The sequence below is a fragment of the Chroicocephalus ridibundus genome, chromosome 1, assembly GCF_963924245.1.
Source record: "Chroicocephalus ridibundus chromosome 1, bChrRid1.1, whole genome shotgun sequence".
NCBI classification, from domain to species: Eukaryota; Metazoa; Chordata; class Aves; order Charadriiformes; family Laridae; genus Chroicocephalus; species Chroicocephalus ridibundus.
The window spans coordinates 96,024,978-96,038,596 of record NC_086284.1 but is presented as its reverse complement, the minus strand read 5'-3'; the positions used below and the strand labels follow the sequence as shown (position 1 = coordinate 96,038,596).

The following is a 13,619-nucleotide window of genomic DNA, read 5'->3' as shown; positions in this document are numbered from 1 at the left end:
GGAGGAGGACGTTTTTTCCCGTTGTGCGACAGAGCATCCTCTGCGTGACAGTCGCATGGGGACAGAGACTTCCAGCTTGTCTTTCTTGCCCGGCACTAGTCCTCAAACTTTTCTTAAACAAGCAGATATTGTGAATATGAGAATATACCGTGTCGCTTGCAGCTTTTTTTTGCTCTGGGGCTGGGAATGGCTGTTCCCCGTGCCCAAGCACTGCCTGCGAACATGGTGGTCTCTGCTGCTGGGCAGCTGGCCGTATCCCCAGAAGCGGGCTGTAACAGGACATCGGGGTCTGCCCCTGCGCCCGTGAAGCCTTAGTCTAACAGCAGGACGATTTGCCGCCTGTGCCCGCAAATCTCTGGGAAGACAGAGGGTGCTGACTTCTGGGTTTGTTGTTCCAGTCATGTTCAGCCTGGGATTTTAGCGTGGGAGAAGTCATGCGTTGGCATTGCAAGCAAGCACGGGGCTGCTGTCACCCCTCTGTCCCCTGTCGGTGCCTGCTGGCTGGTGACCAGGCGGTGGCTGCTGGAAATGTTCCCCTGGTGATTTTTCTGGCTGTCGCCTCACTTGCGGGTCAAAACCACGAGAGCTGGGATGCGGCTTGCCCAAAATAATCTCAGTCCCTGCCTCATGCCGTTCGCGAGGTGACATTGCCTGTGCTGGCTCTCTGGGGTGGTGCGTGAGCACGGGGATGCTGGCAACCCTGGGGCATCGTGCTGCTTGCCCGGACCCGTGGCCGACGCGGGAGCCATGGTCCCCACTGGGATCCCAGCTGAGTAATAACCTGCCGGCGCTGCCGGCGCTGCAGTAGGCAGCTCTTCCGATGGTCTCCCCGGGGAGTCGCAGCACCGGGAGATTATTGCAGAGAGGAGAAAACCCAGGCAACGCAGAAATGAAAGCCCTGAGGAGAGGAGCCGGGAGGCTCTCTCCCACCGGGAAAGCCGCTGCCTGCCCCTCGGGCTGCAGGCAGCGTGGCGGCGGCTGGCTTGGCAGGCAGGAGGAGGCAGCTGCTGGGGTGGGAGCTGACGAAGCCAGCGTTCAGGTGACGCGGCAGCAGCTGCTTTTCCCTGCGGACCTCTCTGCAGCCCGCTCCCGCGGGAAGGGAGGCAGGTCCTGCTCCGAGTCAGACTCGCCACAACCCACATCAGTCGGAGGCCTTGGGTTTTTTTGGGATTTTGGTTTAGTTGTTTTTTTTTTTTCATGGATATTTGGGGATATTCCTGCTCATTCTTGTTTTTCTTCTCCCTTCAGTTATACAGTGAAGGGGTGGGATTCCAGGATTAATCGCTTGCCTTTTTTCGTTGTTTTTTTTTTTTTTTTTTTTTTTTTTCCCCGCTGCCTGTGTGTGTCTTGCATTTCCCAAGCTGATGCTTGGCTTTTTCTGGATAGCGCTGGCCTCTTGCAACGTTATTGATCCCAAAGCTCCTGGGCATAGCGTTGCCACTCTCCGTCTCTTAGCTGCGGCGCATGTTTAGCCTGGCGCCTGCTGTCACCACACCACTGTGGAGGGTCAAAGCGGAGCACAGAGTTTACGTGGAGCTTGCAGGCTGGAGTAGGCTTTTTCTGTGGTGATTAAACTTCTGCTTTTAATGCTTTGGCATCCCTGCATGGGAAAGCCTGCAGTTCTTTGAGATAGGCTTTTCTTCCTGTGTTTTTTTTTCCCCTCCATTCTTTCGTATTTCTGCTCTTCTCCAGACCTGTGAGGTTTCTTTCTTTCTATTCTAGTTTTTCTCCGTGCAGCAGTTTCTTGCTTTCCTTTGCCCTCACCAGACCTCATCGCTGCTGCTTTCCATCTTCACAATTTTTTTTAGTAAGTGATTAAGTAGATAATGATGATAACTCCTGTATCGGAATTGGGCTTTTCACATGTGCTACTCCAATTAGGTTAGTTGGGAACAAGAGAATTAAACACTCCTTACTTTCCTCCTCTGCTGTCTGCGGAGTTGGAAAGAGCCTTGCATCTGTAGGCTCAGCCTATGACTAGGCGCCTTCCTTCAGGATTGCAAAGCCTAAAAAACTTACTGGATTTTTGCTGAACAATCTGCACATCGTGTGTCCCGTAAATTCCTTGACATCTGCTTGGCAAGCCGCGGTATGCATCTTTTTCTAGAAAGCATCTTGAAAGAACTGAGGGATTTCTGTTTTCATCTTTAATCTAGAAAGCCTTCTGCAAGTTGCTTTCACAGATCTATTTAAAGGAAGACAAAAGTGCGAAGTTGCCCACCAAGAGGATTCTGGATTTTATTTTCTTTTTTACCGGCTGGCTCTGCATCGAGTCTCTTTAAATAAAGGTCTCTTTTCTCTGAGCGGCTGCCTTATTTGCTCCTGCCATCTCTTCCTTTCTGAAAGTAGCATCACTTCAGAGACTTCTTGGAGCAAAGGAGCCTCTTTCAAGTGCTCAGGGGTTTTTTTCCGCACCTTCCCTCCGTGGTGTGGTATTGTTTGGCTGAAGTGTCCCTTCCTTTCCAGCCACCTTTAATTTTTCTGCAGAGGAGTTGGTTCTGAGGTCACCTCAATTCTCTTCCCAAGGGAAATTCAGACTATAAAAAGTCAGCTTTCCTGTCCTTGTTTTCTTGTAAACCTGCCTGCACTCTGACTTTAAAAAAAAAAGAAGGTAACCATGCTTTTTGCATGTGGCCCAGATTGTGGGATCCGGCTTGTTAGAGCCAGCCTCTGGAGAAAACCCAGCCCTGCCAGCATCCCGCTGCTGGTGGCCAAGAACTGCCCTGAGATACCCGATGTCCCAGGGCTTTTCGGTCTCGCAGAAAGACTCGCTTCTGGACGTAGTCCTTGGGAAAACACAGCCAACTGCTTTTTCCTGCAAAATCCCTGTGCTTTCTGATAGTTTGCACAGGGCTTCTGTAGGGACGGCTCCTTGAGTAGCCTTTCCTCTCTTGCTTTGCTTTTCGAGTAAAAATGCTGCCAGGGAGATGTTCCCAGTCTTACTGCCATCCTGGGCCTAAGCTCAACATTCCCCCTGTGCTGTCCCGCTGTCCTCATCCGTGCTGCCACCTCTCTTGCTTTCCCCCTCCTCCCTCCGCCATCCATTTGTCTGCCCTGCGACCACAACTAGCCCACGGTGGGCAAGCCCGGCTGGGCCCAGGCTGCCGGAGGAGTTGGTTCCCCTTCAGATAAAGCAGTTCCAGGTAAGGAGGCGAGTTTTTTTTTCCCCCCCCCGGCGAAGTGGGTGTGGTGGTGGCTTCCTGCTCTGCCGGAGGTGGCCGGGTCTGTAGCAGCACCCATCCGGCACGGCATGGCATGGCATGGCATAGCACAGCCTTTGCCTTGCCCCGGCACCCGGCACGGGGCATTTAATGTAGGGATTTTTTTTATCGGAGCGTTAATAACTGTTAACGTAACATTAACTGGCACGATGCTATTCACAATTTGAATGTGGAACGCTTGAAATATTAATGATTTGAAAACGTAATTGGTAGGTCTCTTAAGCAGTCGAGGAGCTTGTGTTAAGTGCTAGCAATGTGTTTTCCTTTTAACACACCATGCGATGTGTAATGCCTTTCCTTCCCATTTAGGCTTGCCCGTATTCCCAGTGTCTCCGCACATGAAGAGCCTTTCATCCAGCAATGCAAACAGCAAAAGGCAGGCTCAGCCAAGCTGTACTCCAGCCTCGAGGTTGGCTGCCAAACAGCAGAAAATTAAAGAAAGCCGGAAGACAGATGGGCTGTACACAGACGAAGAGGAGGATTTCCAACATGCATCTCTGCTGCAGAAATACAGCGAGTGTGAGAAGCCATCAGGGAAACGTCAGTGTAAAACAAAACACTTGGCACTGCAGGAGAGGAGAAGGAGGTCATCTCTGACAGGGGATGACACCACAGATATCGAAAATGCTGAAGATAAGGTATCTTTATTTAGACTTAATTGTCCACCAGCCTCTTGGAAGGCAGAGCCAGCCTGCTTAAAACCAACGCGCTGTCGTGCATGCCGGGTAGCGGGGAATTGCATTCAAATTCGTCCGTGGATGCTTTGCACATTTCGCATTTGCTTTTCCTAATCCGAGTTAAAGGTGCTCTTGGGGGGGGCGGGGGGGAGGGAGGCATCTTGCATTTAAAAGCTGTTAGCAGGTCTTCCTTAAAAAATTAAATAAGAGTAGAAAAAGCGTAATTCTTTGCTGGCAAAATATAGTCCCATCGCTGTATTGTAAAAAGGAGGATGGGGAAAAAAAACAACCCCAAACCAACCCACAACAATGGTTTTGACAGGTGACGGTAACGAGGAAGGTCAGGAAGCGACCAGAGCCTACTTCGGACGGCGACTCCTCGCCAGCCAAGCCCTACGAGCAGAAGCCGTACGATCGCCTGCAGCAGACTCCCACCTCGCTCCCCGTCTCGCAGCCCCCCCAGCTGCCGGTGGCAAGCCCCCCTCAGGAGACCACCCCCAGCCGGCCCATGCCCCCCGAGGCGCGCAGGCTCATCGTCAACAAGAACGCGGGGGAAACGCTGCTGCAGCGGGCGGCACGCCTGGGCTACGAGGTGAGGGTCCCTCCCCTCCTCACCCCGCGACGGACGGTGGCTGGGGTTTTACTCCCGAACGTTAAAACCCGCTTTCCAGTTTCATAGATGGAAATTTTTGAGAGATTTGCAGGGTGTCCCCCCGGCCCCGATCCCATGCTGCATTCCTGTCCCCCAGGGCGCGGGGGTCTGGGGGCAGGTCGCTGCGGGAACGGGTCCCCACAGCTGGCGGGGATGCTGGGCACGCAGCATCCTGCCGGAATGAGCAGAGGGTAGAGTTTTATTGGTAACCCTCGCTTCCGTTTAAATACAAGCCATCTGCAAACAGAATGAATGTCTTTTTTTAAAGTCGTCGTCTTTATGGTGATCTTTAACGAGCTGTACGATTTTTGCTTTTTGTTATTTTGTGACGAACGCGTAGTTTAGGAGAAGGGTTTTATTTTTGGTTCTTTTCTCCAAGGAGTATCTGGTATGTGACACAGGATGTAGCGCTTGGAGTGTCCTCTTGCATGATCAGATGCATCGTAGGAGCACTCTGCCTGCTTTTATGCTCGGGAGTCTGGAGCCGCTCGGCGGAGCTGGAACAATGTTGTCTAATGAAACAGCCCCCCTGTTGCTACAAAAATCAGAAACCGATGAATCCCCTCGCTCTGCTGTTTTGAAGCACGCTTTTATTGGGGGAAATATGGGCACGGGGGTATATTGAGCGTCATCGTTGCTCAACTGCAGATCTGGCGAAGAGGTGCTTTCGTTGCAGCGAGCGACGGCTGGCTATGCCGTGGTTGCAGGGTTCGCCTTGGTGGTGAAAGGACCTCTTGGACCTCAGAGCTGGGCTCGAGCCCCGTGATGGAAGGTGGCATCAGCCCTTCCCAGGCCCAGGTGGGGCCTGCCCAGCCAGCCTCAGGAGCTTGTAGAAACCTGGAAATTCCCTTTGTATAGCTGAGGAACCTCGTGCGGAGAGAGGCCTTCTCCAGCTCTGGAAGGCGGGGTTTGTTGGAAAGGTTTTGTTTACCCTAGACAAAGGCTTCTTCTAACCCCAGGGCACTCCAGCTCTAGCTAGGAGGAGGAGAAGTGGTTGTTACAACGTTGCTATGGTAATCTCCGTAATTTAAGTGATTTAATTTCCTACGCACCTAAGGTTTCCTGCGCATCTAAAATCAAAATGTGTGGTAGCATGTGCTCCGAGCTGTCGGTGTTGTGTTTTCCTCTTGTGCGCGGTGTCTGTTGGGGCGAGCGCTGCTGGCACATAGCTGGCTGCTGTGGGATGCTTGGGCTCTCTGCGTGCTCTCAATGGGAGCATCCCTGAAACAGTGATGGGCTGAGGGTCTTGCTCAAGCAGGGGCCAAGGGCTCTCTGGAGCCGTCTGCAGCACTGACCCTTAGCAGGCTGGTTGCAGAAAGCTATGGATGCCCAGGCCCACCAACATCGGGGACCTGGGGTAGCCCTATGTTCCAATCATCAGCGGATCAGGGATTTTCTGACTTGAATGCACCCAAAAGATCAAGCAAACACCACGTTTTTAATAGGGTTAAATATTCTGATGTTTTGACTTGATGGTTTGGCTGGTGTTGAGGTGGAGAGCAGGGCAGGAGAGCCCAGTGAGACAGGGTGAGAGCCTGGTCTGCGTGCCCCAGCTGGCGCTGGGGTCCGGCATCGGACATGTTTTTCAAGGACTGGGGCGGTGGGTGGCCACGACGCCTGGTTGGGGCTTCATTTGGCCTGTGGTGAGCTGTGATAGTTTGGTCAGCCATGGAAGCTCTGTAGCTGTGTTGTTTTTCTTGCTAGTGACCAGACTACTGCATTTCTTAGAAAGCTGAATTCCCTCTGCCTCCAGAAAAATTAGAGTGATCAAGAAGTTACAAGTTCCTCTATTTAAGAAAAGAAAAAAAAAATCTCCGTGGGTCAAGGTAATTTGCTGGTTTGTGACCTGTGGCCGCTGCAATTCTCTTTTGTTTGCTTTGATGGCTGCAGCGCGGTAGCCAGGGACCGATGCTGAAGTGGCAGCGCTGGATGCTCATGGGCGCATGGGGGGCTTCTTGTCGCTGCTGCGGTGACAGCCAGCAGCCCTGTGGCCCCTCGCCAGCCCGACAGCAGAAGAGGCAAATGAGTCTGCGCCACTGGGGCCGTGGCTTGCGAAGGGACGCCGAGTGCTGGTGCAGGACTGGGGGCTGGAAGTGGCTGGCAGCCGTGAGGCACCGGCGAGCCCTGATGGTGGCAGGGATGCTGTATGGGGCAGAGCAGCAGCGAGCCCTGATGGCATCAGGGATGCTGTATGGGGCAGAGCAGCACCAGCATCTCTGCCCTGAGGCCAGTTGAGTTCGTGCCTGCCCTTGGCAGCCTGCCTGCCTGTGCAGGAGGGATGCCCTGCGGCTGTGCAGAGATCCCACCCCAAACCCAGAGCTGCTTTGGCACGCAGAGATGCTGGCGAGCTGTATATATCGCTCTTGGACCCGTGGGGAGCCCAGATGCTGCTCGCTCAGGTGTCTCTGCCCCACTCTTAATTGCACAGTATGGATGCACCTCAGATAGTTGCAGGGAGGGACACACACACAGAGAGTTAGGATTTTGTGTGTAAAAGCTGACGTGAGAGTGAAATGTTGAAGGACGAATGCGGCTTGTGTCTGGAAGGACAAATGCGGCTTGTGTCTGGCCAGATAAATTGCAGGGCCGCAACCAGCAAGGCTACTTAAAGACAGTGCGGCAAATGGTCTTTGGCTCTGGAAATCCATATGGTCTGAGGAAGACCCTGCCGAAGCCGGTGGGAAGCTCTGCCTTTCCTTCGCCAGGCTTCTTGCGCCAGGCTGTGCTTCGTCGGGATGTTAGCAACCCATCCCAGTGTACGGGCGCTCTCAAATCCATTCTGTTTTCCCCATTTGAAACAAATGACTTGAGATAATAGTAGTCTTAAAACTGTAATTTACTTTTCGTGAAGGGGGAATTATAGGGAGCGTAAAGTCTTTTGGGGAAAAAAATTACAGAAGGCTTGCGTAATGAATTTGATGGGAGAGGAAACACTGGCTGTCTTTGTGCTGCTTGTTGCTTTTTGGTGTGTGTGTCTGGATGTGGAAAGTTCTCTGGTGAATTTGGGATTAAGTCCTGCCTGGGAAGGCAGTGAAATCAGAGGAATGTGCGGTGTGTGGTAGGGGAAAGATGGTGTTTGTTTCCAGGGGCTTCAAACACTCATGGAGACAGGCTTTATCCGGGCAGGGGGAGAGGGTTTGCCCTGGGGATGCCTCACATGAAGGTCTGGCCCAGTGTCCCTGGTGGCATGGGAGCAGGAGCTCCTGAGCATCATCGTGCCCTTCTGCAGTTCCCCTGGGGCTCCCGCACCCCGCCGGGGGACGAGCATCACTTGTGGGGTTTGGCAGGGTGTTATGGGGAAGCGTTACAACTGGGCTTGCCTACGGGCTGTGTTTCGGGGTTGGATGGAGGGAAGTAGTGCTTCTTGGTGGCAGCACGCGTGCCCAGGGCATGGGGGATACCCAGGGCATGAGGGATGCCCAGGGGGATGCTGACCCCGTCCCTTGGAAAAGGGGCAGGAGCTGCTGCAGAGCACGGGTGGGAGAGACGAAAGGGAAGGGCACCTCTTCGTAGACGAGGATGGAGTGTGCGTGTTTGCACGCACCTTTTAACGCTGGCTGTTCGCAGTTGGGGTAACAAACTGCAGGCAGCAGAAGCAGCGGTGGCACAGATCGTGGACTTTTCCTGCTCGCTTGACTCTTTGGATTAACTGCGAGTGATTTTCAGATTGCTGGTTTGAATAGAGCACCTGAACAGACATTAAATTGCCTGGTGGCACTTTCGCAGCCTTTCTCTAACGTTAGCGAGAGATGCTTACGAAACCAAAAGTGTGTTTGTGCCACCACGTGTTCCTGTATTCGGCAGTGATGGCTAATTTTTTTGTAAATTGAATAAATCATGTTAAAAAAAGTTAATGAGGCATTTAATTAATTAACAATGTAGAGTTTTATGGTCTTTATGGTTACATTTTGTGGTTAATGACATTCTTCTTATAGCCTCTTAACACAGAATTGCCCGACAAAATTAGCCTTTTTGTCCAGTAGCAGGTATTCCACCCTAGGACGATCCTTTCCTATTTACAAAAATAGATGAAAGGTCTTTATTTTGAGTTGCTGAATCTATTTTAAATGGTAACTGCATGCTAAAAGTGGAGCCGAGAACGGCAGCTGCTTCTGCTGCCTATATCCATCTGCTAATTTGCCTGGCGGGGTGGTCTGGTTTTGAAGGAAAATTCATACCTCCAGGGTATAATTTTGCACAGCCCTTTCTGACAGGGCTGGAGCCGAGCGCAGGGTAAAGAGCAGCCGTTTGGGAGCGATTTTTGGCCTTTGGGCTGATGAGCAGGCACATGAAGAGGCCCTGTTCGGCGAGAGGCGGGACTGCGGGGATCCCCGGTTAAAGCGGTGGGCGCATCAGGTGTAGGTGGCGGACCGCTCCGTCCCGGCAGCAGATGATGGGGGTGCTCTGGCGCCTGGGACGGGCAGCTCATTAGCTCCCTCGCTTTAGCCTGGTTAGCGAGGGCCTGCTAAAAGAGCAGCTTCATGCTGTATCCTGGATACCAGCTCTCGGGTCAGGTAATACCCAGAGCACAGATTATTGCGGGCTTTCCGGTAGATTTTGAAATGGGAAGAATAAATGCATCGCACCCGGCGGTTGTTTTATTCTCTTGTTTTTGGCAAAGCAAGCACTCGCCCCCTCCACACCTCCATCCCGCTTTGTGAGGATGTCGCTCAAGCCTTCTGAGAGGAGCAAATGCAAAATTAATGGCTTGCTGCTAATCTGAGAACGTGGGGGCTATTTTATACATGCAGCATCACTTAGAAATGTGTTTGGGTGTTGTTTTCTTTTTCTTTTTTCTTTTGCATCTGACACAAATAGAGAACGACTCGCACCATCCTAAATTTTTGGTTGAGTGATGGAGCAGTCATTGTTTCAAGGCCGCACGGCAGCGTAGAGCTGAGTCTGGCCTAGGCTCTCGACCGTGGTATATTTGACTGCAAGATGAATTGTGTTAAATTCACATGGCTTCCCACGGCACCGGGCTCGTTACTGGAACCTGGCGCCTGGCTTTAGTTCTGCATGCAGAAAACCAGGGTGGGTGAAAATGGGATTTCCCCGATCTTGATGGAGCCAGGCTTTTTGTTGTTGTTGTTGTTGTTTGCTGGTAGCAAACCGTCCTTTGTGTGTCTTAAATGTGTTTTGTTTCGGGTCATGCGCTTTTTCTTTCTAAAATCAAACTGACGTTGGCTGTGCTGCTGTTGTGTTTGCAGAATTTTCTGCTAAAAGATGCAGCTGTAAGAGTAAAAACCTTCCTGCTAGCTGTACACGTGGAAGTTTTGAGAAATGGAAAGCAGTGAGTTTTGTCTGCGAAAGTTGCATGTTCCCCCGCTGCGACGATTCCTGGCGTGTTGGGGGCTGCAGGAAGGTCCCTGCGGGACGTGGAGCTCTCGGTGCTGCTTCGCCTAAGCTAGTCTGCTCGTGGGAAGTCGTGCTCTCTGCTCTGTCTCCTGAATAAGCACGACTTTCAGTGGCTCCCCCTTTTCTTTTCCTTTTGACTGACCCATTTCGAAGAGAGTAATGTGGGCATATCGTGGGGATTTTGTGTTTTTGCCTTTTTTCCCCCTTCCTTTTCAAGAAGGAAGAAGAAATCTGTGCGTCTCCGCAGCAAGAAATAACTCGGTGTATCTGTTTTTCCTCCTCCTTCCAGGAAGTGGTTCTGTATTGTTTGGAAAACAAGGTGTGTGATGTGAATCATCGTGACAACGCGGGTTACTGTGCCCTGCACGAGGCGTGCGCCAGGGGCTGGCTGAGCATCGTGCGGCATCTCCTTGAGTACGGGGCTGACGTCAACTGCAGCGCTCAGGATGGAACCAGGTTAGCAGCAACCCCCCCCGGCCCGACATCGGGGCGGTCACCACCACTGGGCAGCGGTTTCTTTGGCCACGGTGGCGGGAGAAAGCAATCCCTTGCTTCTTTATCCTCCTCTTGGACCACCCCCTCCCCCCCCATCCTGCATGAGACCCCCAAAGTGGGTGACGCATGGTGGCCTCCTCATTGCTGGTCCTTGGGCAGGAGAATGCAGGACTGGGTGACCTCCTCCTCCGCTCTCCGGTTAATGAAGCGGTGGGGGTACGCTTTTGGTGTGACTCGAGTTCAGCCGTCGTTATTTTATTATTATTTTTTTTTCCTCTGGGAATTTTAATACGTTTGTTTTGGTTTGTTTTGTTTTTTATTAAAGAGTTTGTGGAATTCCCAGCTGCAGGGCAGGAAGGAGCGGTACCTGAGCTGCAGCCCTGCTCTTGGACGCTCCGGGTCCTTTGGGTTGTGCCACTGGAGCGGGCTTTGCCTCGTTAGCGGGGTTAATGGAAGAGCACATCCAAGGCGACTGGGTGTGCGAGTCCTGTATACGCTACGTGAAAATGTTGTTTTGCTGAACTGTTAAATTCTATCCGCTCATTTGATTATTTCGGAGTTACTTTTGTTTATCTCGAATTTGGCTTTTTTAGTTTCCTTCACAAAATAGTAGGTGTGTGTTAGTTCCCGTAGCTTTTCTTCTTCCTTTTTTTTTTTTTTTTTTCGCTTTGTGGAGCCCGAAATGCTGCTCCACACCTTTTTAAACTTCTTATGCATCTCCTAAAGTACCTCTTTGACCACCTCTGCGGGGCTGACCTTGGGATAACTTTTCCTCAGCATATGCAGAACGTTATCCAGTCTATGCGTTTTGGGGATGGGTCGCTTTGTATTCTGCCAGGCTCCTGCAGCTTGTTATCTTAAATGGTTTATCGCGTTCACTATCACCATCCAAATAGCCAGGGAGATAAAATTACCATAACTAAGAGTCTGCCTCTTTTGTTTTTGAGCTCTTTATTTATTAACTTGGGAAGGGAGGAGTCGGGGAAAACAATAGTCCCAAGAGGGCCGGTTAGGATGGTCCATTAGAGGTTCATGATGGTCAGTTGTTACCGGCCCATCACGGCCCAAAGGAGACGTTTCTGGAGAAAGATTGAAATTCTGGCTGGATTGTCAGATTCCTTCTCCATCTCCCACTTCTTTGTAAGAAGTCTGAGCTCTCTAGGCTTACAAACAGCCCTGCATTTTCTGCTGTCTTCAGCTTTAATAGATGACCTATGCAACAGCGGCCACTCGCCATAAAAAGAATCCTAAATTATTTTTGTGTCACTTGCTGGAATAACCTCTATAGAAAATTAACCCCAGGAAGTTTCTGACCAGTCTTAATCACCCGCCAGTTCAGAGTCCACATTTGATATCGATTCCCAGATGGAGCTGATTTTCAGGGATGAAACTTGGCTTGTGTACCCTGAAAAGTTGTTTTGGGGAAAACGCATTTTAGAAATGAAAATGATAGTGGTCTGATCATAGACAGTAATGTCAGAACTCAGCTTGCGTTTCCCTTTCTTTTCTGATGGCAGACTTGTTTTTCATTTGAAAAGCTGCCCAACAGACAGCGTGAATCCAAAACGCATTTAATACACAGATGAAAGAGGGTCAGGCTGCCTTGAGTTGGGCAGGACAGAAAGCAGAAGTTTCTGTAAGAAACTTCTGATCGGTGTTATCACCGGCCTTTTGGTGGGGCCAGACTTCTTGGTCGCTGTGGAGTAAATCACGACATTCACAAGACAAATCCTGTTTCTTTGCTGAACCTTCAATAAGTTTTTCTCCTTTAGCTTTTAGGAGGAAAGAAGTGTCAGTCTTCTTCAAACTGTGTTGCTTTTTAAATTAAAATTCCTGAACGTTGTCACCCTTTGGAAAGATATTAAAATCTTAAACCAAAACCAAACAAATCTACCATCAAAGACTTCTCCCCCTTCCTTGCTTTTTAAACTACACTGTATAGCCCCCTCTGCCACCTCACAAGCCCAGTAGCCAAAGACATTTCTGGTTGTGCTGGAGGCTCTCAAGTCTCCAGACAATAACAGTGGAAGTGTTTAGTTCTGCACAGCCAGTTAACGTAAATCCACATAGAGGAGTGATGTAACTGCACAGGCTGTGATGTAACCGCGTACGCCGCGTTCATCAGCGTGGCAGCCTGGGGTGTCACTTGGATCCCAGCCGCCTGACACTTCAGTCTGCGTTACTTGCTGCCTGCCGCCTCTGCGGTCAGCTTTTTTGGGAGGACACTCTCTGAAAAGTTGTGGCAAGTGTGAGGGTATGGCTTCAGTCTGAACAACATGTCCATCCGAACGGGAAGGATGTCGGAAAGTTCTGCCAGGTCGGTGCGTCTCGCTGTTCAGTCCTGTTAGAAGTGCAGGTGCTCAGATCGATGTGGCGGTTTTGCATGCGTGCGTTTAAGTTCTGAAAGTGAAGCAAAAGACCTGAGCCACTTGCTTTGGTGTTGCCTTTAATGTACCTACACAGCCAGTCTGTCCTGAGTTCAGTAGATAAGGTGAGGTAGGCTTTTAGCCTCTGGTTTCTGATACTATCAGAAGTGCCCTACTGCAGGGGCAGGATGAGGAGGTGACGGCGTTTTAGGGGTGTAGGTGTGGGGCAGTCCTTCCCTTCACCCTGCCTGCACACCTACTGCTGCCAGCAGCGCGCCATGTCCCTCTGTCTGCCCTAGTCGCAGCACATCTGTCTGGCCAGGCTAAATATGGCCTGTCTTCTGTGTTTTTCCCCTGAAACTCCATGCTGGTGATGGCTCTCCAAATGCAGCGCCTGCAGACCCTGAATACACAGCATTCTGCAGCTGAATTAGTGGCTAATCAAAGATTATTGTAGAACGGGGCGAGATCTTTAAGACCTGTCTCAGAGGTGCCACAGTCACTAAGGGCTCTTAATCGTCTTACCTATAAATAATAATAGACTGTACTTAAGAGGTGAGGGCTTTTCTTCCCTGACAGGACCCGCGTAGCTCGACAAGGGGCATTTGATGACCTGCGCTTGACATTGGCAAGGATGGTCGCCGGTGTCTTTGGCCTTATCTCCTTGTTCTTCTCCTCTTACCTCGGCAGCATGCCCTGGCTGAACCCGGCGCTGCTTTAAAAACAAAGCCGCATGCTAAAAATACAGGCATCTCCCGCCTGTTAGCGAGGCCTCTCCGTTGCTTCAGAGAGTTCGCTCGCCCGATCTGCTCTCCGCAGCCAGTTTTGCTTTATCCTTCTCGCTGGCGGC

At 51.1% G+C, this 13,619-nt stretch overlaps 1 protein-coding gene across 10 annotated transcripts in view; it reads left to right on the top strand.

Annotated features, from left to right (window-relative positions):
- The window catches only part of BCOR (BCL6 corepressor), an 83,324-nt gene that overhangs the window by 62,191 nt on the left and 7,514 nt on the right, over window positions 1–13,619 (top strand). For all 10 annotated transcript variants that reach the window (XM_063343904.1, XM_063343883.1, XM_063343920.1 and 7 more), the window contains 3 exons: window positions 3,531–3,859; window positions 4,221–4,490; window positions 10,198–10,364. In XM_063343904.1, the coding sequence (XP_063199974.1) occupies window positions 3,531–3,859; window positions 4,221–4,490; window positions 10,198–10,364 (766 nt within the window). The remainder of the gene's footprint in view (window positions 1–3,530; window positions 3,860–4,220; window positions 4,491–10,197; window positions 10,365–13,619) is intronic.